The 14,791-nt window shown below is 36.7% G+C and overlaps 1 protein-coding gene across 1 annotated transcript; it reads left to right on the forward strand.

The window, feature by feature from the left end:
- Positions 1 to 258: 258 nt before the first annotated feature.
- Positions 259 to 12,811, forward strand: AstCC (Allatostatin double C). The gene is made up of 4 exons (XM_043414609.1): positions 259 to 319; positions 924 to 1,128; positions 11,736 to 11,921; positions 12,237 to 12,811. The coding sequence occupies exons 2-4, from the start codon at positions 979 to 981 to the stop codon at positions 12,312 to 12,314; spliced, it is 414 nt and encodes a 137-aa protein (XP_043270544.1). The 5' UTR covers positions 259 to 319; positions 924 to 978; the 3' UTR covers positions 12,315 to 12,811.
- Positions 12,812 to 14,791: the final 1,980 nt, after the last annotated feature.

Below are 14,791 nucleotides of genomic sequence, written 5' to 3' on the forward strand. Positions count from 1 at the left end.
ATAGATTTATCCCACGAGGTCTCGAAGTGAAGATTGCATCAATGTATAGGAAAATCACTTCGGTATCCTTGTTTATATAGAGAAGTGCGAAAGAAAGAAACAGCGAATTGACCAGTTTTTAAAATGAAACGTATGTACTTGTCGACCGCAGGGAATTCCTTTCGTATTACCCAGCAAGAGAAAAATCTGAAGTGTGCGTACATAAAGCAAGTTTTCGCGCCTGCGTTCCCTCTCCTGCCTCTAACGGAGGACCAAAGTATATAGGTCCGTGTTATCCACTCTCACGCGTCACAACGCGCCCGAACAATAACACAGAACGGTACAAACTTTAATGCATTAATCATACAAATCGTGTAATCACTGCTTGGTTAGAATCACGATTAAATCATTTGATTAGAAAAACAATTGAGGCGAGATTGCAATATAAAAAAATATAAGCAATTTCGTATGTAACAGTCATGATGGAGCGAACATAATTGAGTATCGAATTCGCGTGCGTGTCGAAAAGGCTGAGATAATTAGCCTATTCATAATCGTTCATTCGTGAGCACATTTCAGCCGTAAATCTCAGTCATCGAAGCTTAAAACAACGTCAAAACGTTAAAACGGCGTTAAAACGACGTCAACATCGACAACGTCGAAACAAAATCACTATTTGCCTTCAACATATTCTTTCTTCCCTCCGTCCATCAATTTGTTTCTCCTTTCTCTCTCTTTCCTTTTTCTGTCATTCGATTGAGAAGCCTCCGTCTTCCCACTCATCGATTTGATAAAATTTTTCCCGTTTCGATATCTTCCTCTTCATCAATTCGGATTCTCAGTGACTCCATTTGTATTCACACATCAATACCTTTGCACCTGCATATTATATTTCCCTCGTGACTTCATAAACGTGTTTCACGGCAGCGAGTGAATTTGTACAGAAGCGCAAACGCGTGTAACACAATTCGTTTGACGAGTTCGAGTCGAGATCTCGATATGGCTACGTCTTTCATACTTTTCGTACTGATGGCAACTCTCACAATCACCGGAAGTGTCGCTCTTGTTCTTCCCAAGCGCAACCTACCTGACAACGTACCGGATAATTACGACTATTACGATTATCCCGAAAAGTACAACGACTATCCAGTGAGTCAAAATTCATAATACGAATTAACAGAAATGGGCAAACTCATTTTTCACATTTTATAGTCACACGATTATAAGATCTGTCGCAAAATCTGCATACAAACAAAGATATTTTTTCCAATATTGGTGTACTTTTTGCATGTACGTATTTGAGTAATAACAGAGCGTAAATATGCAGAGCTGATGAATACAAATGATCGAGTACTTATATTTTGTTTATTGGGTAAATAATTCAAGTGACGGCGCAGTTTAGTTTTTCTAGCTTGGTTTCTTTTTTATTTTCAATAAATCCCATTTCTGACAGACCTTTTTTTCTATTCATGGTTTTCTATGAATTATTCTTTCAGCCGACGTGTGACATTGAACTATTGGAAATGCGATTCCGATGCACCACGGCGACATTCATTTGAACAATCAATTTATATTTACTTATAATCGCAAATTTATTTGGTATTATTTATATTGAATTTATCCATATTATATTGACGAGTAATAATGTTGGAATGTTAGTCGATTGAAAACTTAGCACTCCTACTACGAATATCCTGAGCCACGTAATCGAATTTTTCCATTACCCCTGAAAAAATGAATTTCACTTTTCCTCGGAACTCTCGTTCTACCCTGTCCGACCCTCGCTTATGGATTCATACATTTTCATTAGGAAAAAAATGCGGTTTTAGATTAATAACAGTCCTAAATGCTGAGCGTGGAATACAATTGGAATTGTATTTCCAATTGAAAAACTTTCGAATAATCATGTTAAAAAGCTCACAGAACATAAACTTTTAGTTTGATCACCCACGCGAGAGCTTTCACTTTCGAGTAGCCCTGAAATAAATTATCTTCTTTCGACTCAGACGTCTTACGCTTTTTTTGGACGAATTCTATCGGGGAAATTTCCCAAAGGTAAACTCGTGTAACGATGTAGCTTGTCAATAGATTCGTGATTGGAATGTTTTGTTGCGAGGGCGATGTAAATTGGTTGCCTCCCTTAATAGTGTTGAGCCTCGAAGTGACGAGCACGCATTTACAGGGGAAATTAAATAGGACATTGGCAAGGAAATAGAACTGGCTCTGCGATACAAGGTTCATTAAAAACCTGCGAGCGCGCGCCAGTGCGGCTTGGTTCAAATCTCATTTTGAATTTTTCCTCCTTTCCAGGTAAATCCCAATGCTTTTTCTCTTCATTTATTCGAAATATTTTGAAAACTCACGTATCCTAAATTTAAATCCATCGAAAATGGTACTAGCTTTAAAAAAGCAGGAAGCGCCAATTCCCACTCTGCAAGGTTACCGTTTCATCAAAATGCGAAGCTCTTTGGTTTAAGGTTCGCACCCCCATCCCTCCCCGCACCGACTAACTCAGTTTTTCAAATTCTCTCACCGCCCAATCGGCGTATGTCGTCCGAGCCCCCAAATTTATACAGAAAATCATCAGATCATGCAATATCTGTGCGAGTAATTTATGAAAAGAAAGTCTCGAAACGGTCATATTCGAGTTTATGATAATGCAGCAGGACTCGCACTGCCTTTTTTTTTCATTACTCGACGCCACTGTCACAGCTCCTGAAACCGTTGCCCGACCACAGGACGGACAGTCAATCCATTTCTCACAGTATTCGAATAGAGTGCGCTCGTTTGAGGAATGTACCACGAACTCTAGACAGCTGTGGGAAATAAAAGTATGCATGCCAGGGTCGAAGGGGACACAGGAACTCAAAGGTCATTTCAAACCCCGTACAAAGTTGTCACCCAAGAGCGAAAATGGTAATATAAGCAATCTCGATGTCAACGATTTTGGCCGGCCCTCTTCCCCTTACACAACACTGGTCCAATGAGGGTTGGTCGGAATTGAGGGCATTTTCCGACTCGTATCAGAATCTCATCGGGTCTGTTAAAAAATTCATTCCATTTTCTATAGAAATGCCCTTTCACAGGTGGCACGAAAATGTGGTGTTAATAAATAATGAAACGATTTTTTTCTCCGACAAAAAGGGCGCCAGTGAGCCACGATTTTTCGATCGAGTCGGCAGATAATAAATTTATCATTAATCTCGAACGGTATCTACAGGGAGCATTGTATGAAAAACATCAATTTAATCAAACACATTAAATATCTGTATCGTTCAGAGAACGTTGGAGGTTGACGGAAAAACTGCGTTTATGAGGTGCAAGGATGGGCAAGAAGTGCCACCTCTGAAGTAGACCTTCAATAAAAAAAATGAGCGTCCATCCAATGAAATTTTAAATAATGAAATAAGAAAAAAAAACTGAAAAAAAATTAATTGCTTAACAAATGTGGTTCTCAAGAAACAGTGTGGCTTTGTAAATAAAATTGACTGTGCTCCCCCTTCGAGGGATTTAAAAAATTGAGGAATAGGATTGAAAAATATTCAGCAGATCAGCGGGGGGAACATCGGCATTCGTTTTCTCCACAGTTAAAAAAGATTCCATACTTTATTGATTCAGATATATTCTTAATATTATTATGAAAGTCAACGACGTTTCAAAAATATGCTACCTGGCATTTTGTCTCGAGGATCACATTTATTCGTCAATGGGATTACCTTCTTAGTGAAATCGATAATACACAATCGACCGAATCGAAGATTTATTAAATGATCGTCTTTCTAAGTTGAAAAATAACCATTACCATGTTTCGAGGATTTGAGAATTTTCTCAAAATAAACTTAATCGCGAATCTACGTATTCCTCGCTCAAATCGCTGTTATACCGAAAATTTTAAATGCCGGAGGTTGGATTGGTAAACTTTATCCCAACGACCCAGGAAAAGGACATGAAAAAAGTGAAATCCAGCCTGACGCGAATCCCAAAAGTATATTTAATGCGTTATGGAGGAAATATGAATTATTTCAAAATAGCTTCCAATTACACACGGTGCTCCAAATTGACTTCCTTGAATCAATCTGCTTCGTCGCGTAACTAATTCGTTCATTCGTTTCTAACTGCGTCTATTTACACGAGCCGAACGTTTAGTTTCGCAAAGTTGTTACTTAACTCATCGATCTAGTTTCATCCCATTATCGAAAGCAGCGGGGAATCCGGGACTGGTGAAGTATTTTGTGACGTTTCAAGTATTTTATTATCACACACTGGAATCGATTCGAATGAAACTTCAAGTCGAACAAAAGTTATTTAACTAACTTGGCTAAATTGTGATTTCACGTTATATTCAGAAAAATTTCACTAAAGTTTTGTCTTAGATTATTTTATTATCTGATTACTCGTGATTTACCGCGCGTGGGTTGTTTCATACGACAATGAGAACAGCGCGGTCGTAAACAAAGAAGATCACGCTGTCGCATATGACGGAGAGAGAAAATCATATTTTCGATGTTACCTGCAAGGAATATTGCGATGCAATTAGGCTGGAAAGCCACAGTCTAGTCACGCTGATAGTGCGTTCCTGTAGAAGGACATGTCGGACTCTCCTGCCACGATTTTAATTGCAACGCTTATATTCCTTGACTAAATACACTTTTGTATTCAAGCTCAATATTAAATGACTACAGAGAACATTTCTTTTTTATTTTAATAGGAAAAAGGAGACTCGAATCTTTATTGAATATGATATTGACAACAACATGAAAATATTGACATTGCAGAGGTGAAAAATGAATAAATTATCGACAGATTATTATAATGAAACTCACGCTGTTTAAAACAATATTTGGTGACATTTAATTAGAGTTATAAAGAAAACGACTAAAACGATGGAAATCAAAAAGATTTTTTACACTTAAGTAGAATGTATTGAGAGATTTACCATTCATCACGATCATTAGAAAAAAAGTCCATTAATTAGCAACGCTTCTGGAAATGCTGTGATTCATTCAAATTGTGAGAACGGTTTTTGAAAGGTTTTGATAACAGATGGAAATCCGTTCTTTTGGGTATAAGAGTCTCGGAGCAAAATCACTTAAAAACTTACTCGATTGGATGATCTGAATGTCGTAAAAGCTTCTGAGATAATGTATAACCTTCGTTGTCATTCGTCTTCGTAGGCTCCTGCGCACATTGTTTTGGGTTGTTAATTTTCACGTAACACGAAAAAGCTTCTCGTCGAGATATAAAATTTTATATTTTTATATAATCCTCGAGCTGGATGAGTCTTCAGCAACGCGACACCCTCTTTCGATCTCACCCCCTATGGAGTATCACTAAAGTTATAAAACGAAGAGAAAATCTTATTTTCTTCGCAAGCCTCATCCCACTATATATTACCTTTGAATCGACGAGAATTGATCCGAAGGAAATTCGTCTGGGAACGTTCTTGTCTGAAAAATATTTTACCGCAAGGTCTTTTCTGAAGTTTTCAATTTTCCCATTGGACAATTCGCAAATGGAATTAGCGTCAATTAGTCGTAGGATGTGCAACAGTGCAGCGTGAAGAATTGTGCGGTGCTCGAAGTTATGATGTGTGGAATAATAGAGTGGATGATGCTCTGGAGGCAACATTTTTCGGATAGCTCGGAGAGCGGATTTCCCATAAACGAATCTGACTGAGGGGGTTGAATTTTCCTAGAACGCTTTTTTCATCGTTTATTTTTCGAGAATCTTCCCCGTGCTGGGAGTCACTTTTGCCATTATCTACATTTTTAAATGAGAGGTACTATTTCGTAGGTGGAATTTCAATGGAGAGCATGGAATTCAGTAATTCAAGTTGATGAGGTCGAGAAAGAAGAATACATAAATAGATGAGAGATAAATAATTAGCAATGTGAAAGAATACATCAGAATGTTTTCTCGCTGTTTAACGTGATAGGTGGGCTTCCGATTCCAGGAATTTCATACAGTGATACTTCTTTTGTTATAAATATACGTGGAATTTAAAAGGTAAAGTAGGCTCAAAACACTCGGTCATTACACAACATTACTGCAACGGTTCAGAGAATGTGCACGTAAGATTAGCTCAAATAAAAAGTCGAAAAATTAATTGCAAAATAAAATAAAGGTCAAACAGCCCAAAATTAAAGTTGCGAAGGAAATCGTTTTTAAATATTGAATTTCTCAACTATCAAAAGCACAAAAATCGACTCACAGCGCTCTACTACGTTTAAACAAATAGGGTGGAAAATGTTCACTTCGTAATTCGCACTTTCATGGTTCATACCGATCATACATACCCTTAATTTAAAAAGTCACGAGTCGCGAGTATGATTCTAACTAAACGTCGAGACTGAAAAAAAAAATATCGGATGTCGTATCCGCAAGGTTCGTAGCCTATTTCGATCAACCTCGCTCTTTTTACTCCTCGATGGAATTTTTCGTTCATCTTGATAATGGTTAGTCGATCCCTAGGAAACACGAAATATGGCTCAGGAAAACAACTCGATAAATCATATTGAATCTTTAGAGGGTTTTAAAATATGTGGTGAATTAAAAAATCTGCCCATGTCGATACTTTCTGTTCTATTTTCAAAGTAATGATGTATTATTTTAAAGGACCATAAAATAAGAAACGAATGGAGTTTTTAATTAAATTTTTCTATCATCGCTGCACCTAGTATTTTTGGTCCGAGCTTCGTGATGACATTATATATGATCGTGTGCACCTTGATGAATTCATACCTATATTTATTGCTCTTTCTAACATTAAAGTACTTACAAATTTCAATAGTTTTTCAGCGGAGAGAAATATTTTAGTTCGAATAACTTATTTTTAATAGCGTTGTATATTTATATCCGTCAATTTAACGATTTCAGATTATTGTTGATAATAAAAAGAACAGATAATTCAATAAAATTGATTATATTAGAATATCCAAAAAACTATTTTCTCGGAGATTCAAAAGAATCATTTTGAATTTGTGCAGAATAGAAATTTGTGTATCGAAAAATTAATTTCTTTTGTCCTTTTGACCACTTGTGCTTCCAATGAATGGAAACTGGACTATTTTATAAATTTTCAACAGATGTTATCCGCGTGAAATAATTTTTGCAAGACTGCTTTTTCTGAGAGGCCATTTTCAAAAGATCCCTTGCGACAGTTCCGAATTCGGAAGACTATGATTTCCTAAAACCTCTAATCTCAGACAAGTCAATTCATTTATCCCGACGTTTTCTACAACATTAAGAATTATTCGAATAACTGATCAACATGCTGACCCTCTATTACTCTCGGGTAATTCGTAGTACATTTTATTATAAATTCCAAATGAGGTCGAAGATACATTTTTCTAAAAAAATCGAGTAAAAAAAAGTAATTGATAATGCTATTTAGATTTAATAATCTTTCATTATTGACTATCAATATTTGTCAAATGTTCTGTTTTTCTAAACGTGAATATTGGAAGTACGTAAATTTAATGAGTTTACTGTTTGAAACTATATCGAGTTTTGATAATCGTGAGAATGGAACCAAATTTTCTTCACAATAAAATCATTAAGATAAACTTTTATTCTTAATCCTTAAAGTGGATAAAGCTTATCCATGCAACTTCTTATGAAAATAATTGTTCCATGATTATCGCGCCACGTAGTTTATTTGACTTAAATTCATTGGGGATACCCTTTAAGAACAGATGAAACAAACATACATACGGACCTTCCAGTGGGGTTGACTATTCAAAGAGAGTCGATATTCAATGGATATTTTGTTTGCTCGTTCCTTTGACGTTAGCGGATGCCATGGTGAAAAGATTGTTCGACGATAAGACGCCGAAGGCGTCTTAAACGAGATAAGATGTTGATGAATAAAAGAAACACAGTGCATGGAGGTTTCACCATCGGTCTTTCAGTTAAACAGGAATATGTGAACCTTCGGATCGTGATAAACTTTTTGGCGAAAAATTCATGTTCAATATGAATTAATTTTTTGTACTCGCTTGCGAATCGAAAAAGCGTGGAGGACTGAAAATGAGTCCTTATATAGTCAGAACGGTTCAATTGTTCTCTTTCCGTTAAGGTAGATGCCGTAAGGTGCGATTTCTTGTGAATTGGAAATCGGAAAGACTTATAAAAGAAATTATGTGCGTAGAGAAACCAACAGAATTTCAAATTAGCTAAATGATTCTCTCACCTTTCGGTTTTCGTGGAATTGGATAACCCAGTCCTTTAATCTCGCTCTACACAAACATGATGGAGTGAACTACAATATTGGTTGAAATGCCAATGACGCAGATTTTCCGATACAATTCGTTCACGCGGAGTCAGTCTACGAGAGAGAAAGCTCGTAGTTTTCGTATCACTGTTTATATACTTCAACGCCTCTCGAGACTTCTCGACCGACTATTCACACTTAATCGGCATGTTACGCGAGCAATCAAAATAACATTTTCCTTAAGGTAGATCAATAAGGTATTTTAGTCTATTCAGAGCAATGGAAAGTTCGTTTTCATAAGGCAAACTGATAAATACACTTAATTGGATGTGCTTATCCTTCAATATTTTATGCACGAACAAATAAGTGAACGATCAAAAAGGTTTAGGTATTGTGACAACCAATTCTCATAATTAGTCGCACAAATTTTTGGAATGCAGTTAGCTACGTACTGCATCCACGTGTCTATTGGACTTATCAAGTGGTAGAGTACGAAGATGTCGCTCTCCGTCTGATCCAGGATCCTGTAAAGAATTATCCATATTTATTCGAGTCTGAAATATGAGGGAAGGAGTACGTCCTCGCACATGAGCACACAGCGTTGCCACCTGCTGCTATACTTCGACATGCGCCACGGAGTCGTTCGGGGACACGTGTTCTCCGACCGACAGAGCTGCTACAAACAATTACGTTGTAAACAATCTTTCATACGCGCGCTTTTTGAACGATCTGTGTTGACATAAAAAAATAACAAACTGAACAAACTAAAAAAGCTCCAAATTGAACTTCCTTCTTAGGAAGCTCCAAAGTCGACGAATAAAAAGTCCGGTTACGAGATCATTTGACCCGGGTCTCTTCATAACCATGTAGGAAGCGAGGGTTGAACGTCAGTAACATCAGAAGACATATTATAGATTGTCGATAGTCGAATGAACAAAAAAGGCTTTGACTCGTATCCCCAGCCTCTCGCCTCTCTTTGGTAACCACTAAAATTTCCTGTGTTAGTCATCCGTGAAATCGATAAAAATAATACCAATCACAAGTCGATTCCAGCCAGGTGAATTTGTTCCCTTCCAGGAATTAAGTCTTCCCGACCGACGTTAACATGGAATCTATTTAAAGTAACCGTGTTTATCAGAAACTCCGATGACCTTTGTAAAACTTTCATGAAGTGTGCATCAAGGGAAAGAAGAAAAAGGAGTGAATATATCTAAGAGACGTAAGCTTGTACGAAGTGATCCGATGAACTTTGTACGGGCTCGAACGTCATCATGATCTACACGCTAATTTCTTGGTAATCGAATCAAGTAAAAGTTTTGGAACTTGTGATAGCCGGTTATAATATAGCCATCGGGGAGCTAGATAATGCTTCCTGGTCCTGTCAGGTCAGTACGAGCTGGACGATAAACGTAGGAATGTTTCATGGGTAACTTATTATCGAATCCAGAGTTGGTGAGTTAGTTACAGGACGTTAAAGCCAGTATTAGGAATTCAGTGCATGCACATGTGCATGTAAGAAGTGAGAGTACTCGATATTACTCAAAATAAATCGTTTTGCAACTGAACAATTGACGCAAGACATAAAAGCAGTTTTATGAAGGGGCGCTGATGGAAATGTTGTTGATTCGAGTAATAAAAAAACCATCCCAGCAAATCTTAATGGAACTTTATGCTGGGCGAGCAGAAACCTCATTTTTAACGGTACTTTGTTTTCCACAGAAATATTCACGAATATAAGAGTGCGATACAGATGTAAACAACTACATGAAATTTGCAGTAAAAAAGGAAACTGCTAAAGTCTATTTCATCAGTTCCATTGTTAAGTCGAGTGCGGTTTACACGAATGAAAAAAGTAGCCACGTAATTAGGGTATAAGTGAAGATAAAAATTGGGTAAAATATTCGGTTAAAGAAAAGACAAGTAATGAATACAAATGACATTGTGTCGGACTGCTCAACGATTCACTGAACATGACAAGACAGTAAAGAACGATATGAATAACCACATACGAATGTTGAAATTTGTAGTAGCAAAGACACGATCTCCCCATTCTTACTTATACCCACCCTTCGCGAGACATCTAAAAGGAGACCATAATTATAATCGGCCATACAAAGACTATACACAGACAGCAGTCGACGTACTTGTTCGGTGTCTCATGGCAAAAGACGAGACAAGATTCCCATCTCTTTGTAAAGTGACCTTGATCGCTGATACCCATGAAGTTCATTGCGCTTGAACAATAACCAATGATCGAGTCTTCATTTCATACAGCTCGAGACTTTATTGCTGTACAGACGGTACCCAACAAAGAAAAAAAACGTTCTACTGAGAATCAAACCTGTTTATCGGCAATAGACTACGCTATACAGCGGTTCATATGGCATCAATCGATCTGAATTCAAGCACGAAGATGTGCTTTGTCAAGTGAAGAATTATGGTGGATTGTATCTTTAGATGTGAAACGATGGAAAATATTTATTAATGCATGAGTCTCTTCTTCAAACAAACATGGTATATTGAATAATTTGTTTTTTCTTATTGGTTAACAATCAATTTTGATGTTCTGAAAATGATTGAATCCATGATTTGATAACTTTATTTCGGTCATTGAAAAATTTCGTTGTAGAATTTGTAAAATTCTTTGGTCTCTACAATAATCGATTTCATTTTTTGCCTCAATGATAAAAAACAGACTTGAGAAATCCTCGAAGGGGATGTCGTGAGGAACGAGAGACTTATCTCGGATTCTCTTTTCCATAATTCAACAATCCTGTCAGAGATGGGACGAGAAACACGAGACACAACTTCGCTAAATTCTTTGACTGTTCAATCGCTCACAACTAAAAGCTTAGCATTAAGTGAACTCTTGCCAAGTATATCATTTTAGAGAATAAAATATCTAAAGTAAAATATCGAAACTTTAGGATTTTTTAGATCCTTTTCTCTCTTGTCACGTGTAGAAGGGTGCGTTAGGGTTATCGTTTTTATTATTTTTATTTTATTTTCCGTGAAAATCGGGATCACCTCGCTTTTTGGTTTAGTCTATAATTTTATTAATTGAAAAAAGGTTGCTGAAGATTCCACCCATGGGATTGAGTTACAAAAAATGATTTTAAGAGCAATTTTTTAAGATCGATTGAAAGTCACCTTGAAGGTATCCTCGAATGTCTGCCATAAGAGTCATGTGAAAGAACACACATAGCTTGTAATTTCACGACATGATTTCCCTGATGTCAATCAAACCGTTCATAAAATGTACTTACGTTATTAAAATAAAACAAAGACGAGATTATCAGTGAAAGTTCAAAATGATTGAAATTGTTTGATATTCCAAATAATTTTGGTCCTGATAACGCTGCACGTGGTGGACATAGGGCGATGAGTAATTGAGCGACTAACAGGGTGAATGGAAAGGTTGGAAAGGAGGGGGGTGTGCCTATAACCTAAGGCTGTCCCATTACAGTCCTTCGAAAAAAAACATATTCGGATACAGGTAAACACATATTTCTGGAAACTGAGTTTTCGTATTTTGTACTCGTAGGTCGTGGTTACCAAACGAGCTGCTCTACTATTGGACAGACTTATGGTCGCTCTGCAAAAAGCAATTGATGATCAAGGAGGATCCGAAAGTGGTGGAATGGATACATCCGTTGGATTGCCAATGCGCCAACAGCCTCATTCGATTGTCAATACTGGTGGCACTTCCATTAGCAACGACAAATCGAGTGTAAGTTAAATATATGGCAAAAACGAAGTTTACTCTCAGCTATTTTTTTATTCCGATCAACAAAAATTTATGTTTAATCTCATTTAAGTAAATTGGAATAAAAAATTTCATGGAGACAATTAAATTAAATTAAAAACAATATAAAAAAGTGTAGTTTGATCATCTATAGTTTGATCAAAATTGCAACAAGTTAAATTTATTGATTTCTGTTTTTGTCAAGATATGAGGGAATGATTATTTGTGTTTTCTGCTGATGAGGCTGCTTGCAAAAAATTGATTATTTGAGCCAATCTCAAATGCTGTGTTTTATTACAGATCGATCGTCGAGCGCAAGGAAAAGGCCGAGTATACTGGCGATGTTACTTCAATGCTGTGACGTGTTTTAAGAAGTAGAAAAGAACGATCTCACAGTAGAATCACCGACAATTCTTTTCGTCTCTTTTTCATTTCTGCTTTCATGACTTACTTACTCGATATATGTGGAACGTGTTAATGGCAACAAAATCATTCTGTCACACGTTTCTTAAACGCTGATATTATTTCAACGCGATTTCAAACTACACATCACTTGAAGGCTTTCGACTCGTCTTCCTGAAAACGTTGATATTTTTAAGATAAAATAAAAAAAATATATATATATATATATATTCAAACAATTTAAGAAATTTGTCGAATGAATGATTCACTACTCTCGTATATCCTTGGAATAACTGTAATAAATCATAACCCATGTCAAGCTCGATAAGGCTGTTTTTATATAAGTGCGATGATTGGCAGTAATCATTTTCGTAAAAGTTGAACACTCGACATATAATTTCTCCCTCTTAAATAATTTAAAACTTATGTATTCAATAATAATTTAGTGAGTAGAAATTTATTATTTATATCAATTGGGAAATGAGATTTTTTTTCATTGTTCCTCGATTTATTGAGATTCAGGAATCTTATGAGCTTTGAATGAAGAAATACCTATGCTTCACTGCTTAATTTAGAATAGTGAATCACGTTCAGCCATGGAAGCAGCTTTTCAATTGAATTTTTATATTGGTGCGCAGTTGTGTACAATCAATTACTTTTACCATATAAAATTGAAACTGATTTAGTAAAATTGAATTCATGGAGGTACATTCATCAAGGTATATTCGAAATTGAGGGAAAATGTATTGATTCCCAAAAAAAAACAGAAACACGAAATATTCAGCTTTAAGCTGGAACTCCATATCGCTGAAGGTACGTCCATAAAGAAGGTGATTCAGAAAGGAATTTTTTTTTGTATCTGAAGTGAAAGGACCCATCGATTCATATCATGTTCAAGGAGATATACTTCCAATGTAATAACGTCGGTGTTTTTTTTATCTGTTACTAACTCTGACAGAAACGTGGGTCTCTCTCGAATGGCAGAAAAATATTCGTTGCTCCCTTTCTCACTATCCCACGATCCTCACTTATTTTAGTTTAACGAAATGAAAGCAACCAGAAAACAGAAGGGAAAGCTGCGTTTTTGGATTTTCTCATTTTTATCTTTACATGCGCGATGAAAGTAGTGCTGTCTCAAGTGAGGTTCGCCCTTACGATGCTACGTGTGATGATAAGTCATGAAATAACCTGGGAAAATGCCAAAAATAATATGCCAAAGTTTCTGAATTATTTGAAGCACAGAATACTTTACTTTTTTTGCGTGGGATTAATGTGAGGAATCCCACGCCGATACGAATTAGTTCTGATTTTGTCCTTAATTTATTATATTGTTACATTGGGGGCGAAATAAATGATTGAACTAACTTTCGGAAAGTATGGGATGGTTGATTGCACAGTATATAGAACACAATAGCACGTGTATTGCTTGAGGTCCGTACATCTTTTATGTCTTTTTATCTGATTTATTACAAAGGACGATCGTTGTCAAAAAACATAAGATCTTCATTTTAACCCTTAGTGTGCACACCGTTAAAGCGAGACATTTCGTGCACATGGGGTCACTTTGACCCTAGGTCATTTTTGACATCAAATATCTCGGTAACTATGCGCTTTTCGGAATAAAAGGTTTAGTCACTTTTTACAGTGAATTGATCCAACTTTAAGGCTGCAAAGTCGGATTTCCAAAAAAATCTTTTTTCATTGTTCAAAAACGTGCTTAAAGTTGTTAGTGCGCGTAAAAAGCACTTTTTCGGTTAAATCTCTCGTAAAAAATTAAATTTTGAGTTTTTAAAAAAATCCTTACAGAGTTTTACAGACAAGGGTCCATGCTTTAAGGGAAAAATAGTCCGCTTTGCAACCGTTCCAAAAAGTGTATTTATTTTGGAGTATGAAATTGGCTATGCTCCCTACTTTCAGAGAGGGGATAAGGATTTCTTAATATTGGGGCTTTTACTTATGAGATGCTCATCTGTCGCGTCCGCCCTTCGATATACGGACGGATCATATATTTAATATTATTTTTTATCGCCGGTTCGGGGTGAACTCGTGCGACCGCGGGCTTTCTGATGTGGAGAGCTTGGTCAGGTTGATCTCAAAATAAAGAATCCCTCGCGAAACAAAGCGACGGGTTTTTTGTTGGTTTTATTAAAAAATGCGCTACTGCGGATCACACAGAAGCGCGAGACAATACAGGAATTATTGGAAATGTACTTGAAAGTAATGCCAAACGACGCGTAGAGCTGCTTCTCGTACTTATGCAGAGAGAAGACTAACTGTAACGCAAAGAGAACGAAAAATTGGGAAAAACGCGGGGAGACAGAGCGGGGAAGTAAAGATATAGGTAGAATTAGCGCCGATAATACTCGGAAGGAGAGGCTTCGGGCGAGACACTTTGTTTACATTTGGCCAGCGTGACCAAAATGCGAAGAAATAAGAGTGCTTAGATTTTAAGG

The sequence above is a fragment of the Venturia canescens genome, chromosome 3 (genome assembly GCF_019457755.1).
Source record: "Venturia canescens isolate UGA chromosome 3, ASM1945775v1, whole genome shotgun sequence".
Taxonomy (NCBI): domain Eukaryota; kingdom Metazoa; phylum Arthropoda; class Insecta; order Hymenoptera; family Ichneumonidae; genus Venturia; species Venturia canescens.